Source organism: Lepidothrix coronata, unplaced genomic scaffold (assembly GCF_001604755.1).
Source record: "Lepidothrix coronata isolate B3197 unplaced genomic scaffold, Lepidothrix_coronata-1.0 Scaffold369, whole genome shotgun sequence".
NCBI classification, from domain to species: domain Eukaryota; kingdom Metazoa; phylum Chordata; class Aves; order Passeriformes; family Pipridae; genus Lepidothrix; species Lepidothrix coronata.
In genome coordinates, this window is record NW_016690549.1 from 35,828 (window position 1) to 39,238 (window position 3,411).

Genomic DNA, 3,411 nt, shown 5'->3' on the forward strand with positions numbered 1-3,411 from the left:
CTGTCCCCAAGCCATGTCCCCTGTCCCCAGCCGTGTCCCCTGTCCCCAGCCGTGTCCCCCGCCGTGTCCCCTGTCCCCAGCCGTCCTCCCGCCGCCGCCACCCGTGGCGAGGGACGGATGACACGTCGTCGCCGCCGCGTGACCCCCGTGGGGACCGACTTCCTCAGCGCCTCCAAACCGGGGCCACCCCACATCCCTGCCCCACCTCTCCGTCACCTCCCCGGGGCGACCCGGGGGCCACCCCCAGCTGTCGCCTGTGGCGTGTCCGGTGTCCCCGGGTGTCCCAGGTGAGGGGCGGCTCCTCCCCGTCCCTCCCCTCGGCGCCTTCCCCGCGCCCGTCACCGGGGATTAGCGCAGGGACAGCCCCGGGCTCGGGGACAGGGGACGGGGCCACCCGCCACCTCGCCTGGATGTAGGAGGCCTGGCCGAGCGGTGACACCGAGGGTGACACCCCCATCCCGGCGGTGGGCGACGACGGGGACCCCCCCGCGCCCCCCCAGCCCTCGGGGGCACCATGAAGGACCGGCTGGAGCAGCTCAAGGCGGTGAGAGAGGGACCCCCGCGGACAGGGGACACCTCGTGGGGTCCCCAGGGCTCGCTGGAATGGGAGACTGGCTCCCCAGGACCCCACCCCATAACGGGTGGGGGCGTCACGGGGAGGGGGGACCCCAAAACCCGAGTCCGCGGTGGGTGGGGACATCACTGGGGGGGGGACACACAGTAAGATGCCGTCCCGCGGTGCCTGGGGGCGTCACGGGGATGGGGGTCCCCAAGACCCCACCCCACCATGGATGGGGGCGTCACGGAGATGGGGGACCCCAAAACCCGAGTCCACGGTGGGTGGGGACACTGTGGGACGGGTGTCACCGAGGTGCCACCCCGCGGCGTGTGGGGGCGTCAGGAGGGTCCCCAAGACCTCTTTCCACGGTCAGTGGGAGGTCCTGAGCCCCCCCAGCAAAGGGGTGTCACGCGAGAGGGGGGGCCAGCCCTGTGCGGTTTGGGGGTACATCGGGTATTTTGGGGTGACATCAGCCCCCTCGACAAATCCTGTGTCCCCCCCACACACACCGTGGGGTGCAAAGAGGGGACACCAACACCCACCCAGGCCATGGGGGGCGGGACTGAATTTGGGGTGCCCGGGGGTGCCAGCACCCCATCCTGCCCCTCGCATTCCCGCCACCATCGCCGCTTCCTCATCCCTTTTCCCGCCCGGCCGTGGGGCTCCACTTCCCCCCTTCCCCGGGGGGCTCCCCTCGCTCCCCAGCGCCGGCTCCCCACGGGTTGTGGGGGTCCCAGGAGCCCCCCGAGCCGCGCCCCCGGCCCCCCGCCGCGGCAGGGAGGCTTGGCAGGGATTTACCGGGATTACGGAGCCATCAGATAAAGCCCTCGGGGGGGAGCGAAGGGATTAATTTTATTTTTACTCCAGCGGGCGTGGGGGGGGCGGGGGGTGGTCCATTCCCGGGGGTCTGGCCCCCTCCCCAGGACACCCCGACAGCACCCCCGGGGTGCTGGCGGAACCGAGGGGGGCGAGGGGAGGCGGAGGGGTTGGGATTGGGATTTTGGGATGGGGCGGAGCTGGGGGGGCTCGGGTGGGGGGCCAGGCGTGACACCAGGGCGAGGGGCACCGGCCACCTCTGTGCCCCCCAGGGCTGCTCGCGCGGGGCCACATTTGGGGCCACAAACCTCGTCCCAACCCCATCCCGCCGCCGTTCCCGTCCCCTCCCTCCATCCAAGCCCAGCAATCCCTTAATTCTCGGCCAGATGTGAGCGGAGCTCGGGGCCCCCCCCTCTCCGCTGCAGATGTCCCTCCCCCCCCGTGCCACCACATCCCCATGGCTGCTCCCCCCGTGTCCCCCGGCCCCCCGGGGGGGTCCCTGGGGGCGCTGGCGGGGCGGGGGTCACCCCCGGGCGCTGTGTCCCACAGAAGCAGGACGCGGATGACGACACGGAGGAGCTGGAGATCGCCGTGGACAACACGGCCTTCATGGATGAGTTCTTCTCGGAGGTGAGGGAGGGCTGGGAGAGGGGCTGGGGGGCGCAGGGTTGCCTCCTAACCCCCCTCCACCCCCCCAAAATCCTTCCTGGCGTGTCCAGATCGAGGAGACCCGGCAGAACATCGACAAGATCTCGGAGAACGTGGAGGAAGCAAAGAAGCTCTACAGCCTCATCCTCTCAGCGCCCATCCCGGAGCAGAGTGAGTGTGCTGACAGTGTCCCCAAGCGTCCCCTGGGTCACAGGGAGCCCTCCTGGGGACATTCCTCACCTCCACGGTCCCGCAGAGACCAAAGATGACCTGGAGCAGCTGACGGCGGAGATCAAGAAGATGGCCAACAGCGTCCGCAACAAGCTGAAGAGTGAGTGGCCCTGGGTGTCCCCGTCCCCATGGCTGTGCTGGGGACACTGGGACCGCGGGGTCTGGCAGCGGGGAAGGTCCCTGACGGGTTGGAATCCGGCTCTTTCCAGGTATGGAGAGGAACATTGAGCAGGATGAGGCGCGATCCTCCGCCGACCTCCGGATACGCAAATCCCAGGTGAGCTCCGGGCCCTGGGAGCCGCTCCTGGGGCTGTCCCCATCCCGTGTCCCCAGGTCCTGAGTGCCCTGTGCCACCCTGTCCCCTGTGGGCTGGGCATGTGGCATGGCCAGGTGTCCCCAAGCCTCCATTCCCTGTCCCCATCCAGTATCCCCAGGCCCTGAGTGCTCCCACGGGCTGGGGATGTGGCATGTCCTGGTGTCCCCAAGTCTCCCGTCTCTGTCCCCAGCAGCACCCAGTTCTCCCAGGCTCCCTGTTCCTCTGCCCTGTCCCCAGCACTCTGTCCTGTTGCCCTTGGGCTGGGACATGCCACATCCTCGGTGTCCTGTGTCTCATGTCACTGTCCCCACCCCTGGCTCTTCCTCCTGCCCTATGTCCCAAGGCTGGGGACATGCCATGCCCAGATTGTCACCGGTCTGACTCCCTGTCCCCATCCAGTATCCCCAGGCCCTGAGTGCTCCCATGGGCTGGGGATGTGGCACGTCCTGGTGTCCCCAAGTCTCTCATCTCTGTCCCCAGCAGCACCCAGTTCTCCCAGGCTCCCTGTTCCTCTGCCCTGTTCCCAGCACTCTGTCCTGTCCCCCTTGGGCTGGGACATGCCACATCCTCGGTGTCCTGTGTCTCATGTCACTGTCCCCACCCCTGGCTCTTCCTCCTGCCCTATGTCCCAAGGCTGGGGACATGCCATGCCCAGATTGTCACCGGTCTGACTCCCTGTCCCCATCCCCAGCAGCCAGCCCTGTCCCATGGGGTTGAGACACGCCACGTCTGGGGTGACCCCATCCCTGTGTCCCCGTCCCCAGGGGTTGGGGAGGCACCGTGCCTGGCGTGTCCCCATCCCCGTGTCCCTGTCCCCAGGGGTTGGGGAGGCACCGTGCCT

The 3,411-nt window shown here is 68.9% G+C and overlaps 2 protein-coding genes across 2 annotated transcripts in view; one reads left to right on the forward strand and one right to left on the reverse strand.

The window, feature by feature from the left end:
* Nucleotides 1–457, reverse strand: part of PATL1 (PAT1 homolog 1, processing body mRNA decay factor) — a 10,741-nt gene extending 10,284 nt beyond the window's left edge. The window contains exon 1 of the mRNA XM_017838919.1: nucleotides 217–457. Coding sequence (XP_017694408.1) covers nucleotides 217–457 — 241 coding nt within the window. The remainder of the gene's footprint in view (nucleotides 1–216) is intronic.
* The window catches only part of STX3 (syntaxin 3), a 7,085-nt gene continuing 4,064 nt past the window's right edge, over nucleotides 391–3,411 (forward strand). Inside the window, exons 1-6 of the mRNA XM_017838920.1 lie at nucleotides 391–544; nucleotides 1,925–2,005; nucleotides 2,095–2,194; nucleotides 2,280–2,354; nucleotides 2,464–2,531; nucleotides 3,098–3,235. Of these exons, the coding sequence (XP_017694409.1) occupies nucleotides 515–544; nucleotides 1,925–2,005; nucleotides 2,095–2,194; nucleotides 2,280–2,354; nucleotides 2,464–2,531; nucleotides 3,098–3,235 (492 nt within the window). The 5' untranslated portion in view covers nucleotides 391–514. The remainder of the gene's footprint in view (nucleotides 545–1,924; nucleotides 2,006–2,094; nucleotides 2,195–2,279; nucleotides 2,355–2,463; nucleotides 2,532–3,097; nucleotides 3,236–3,411) is intronic.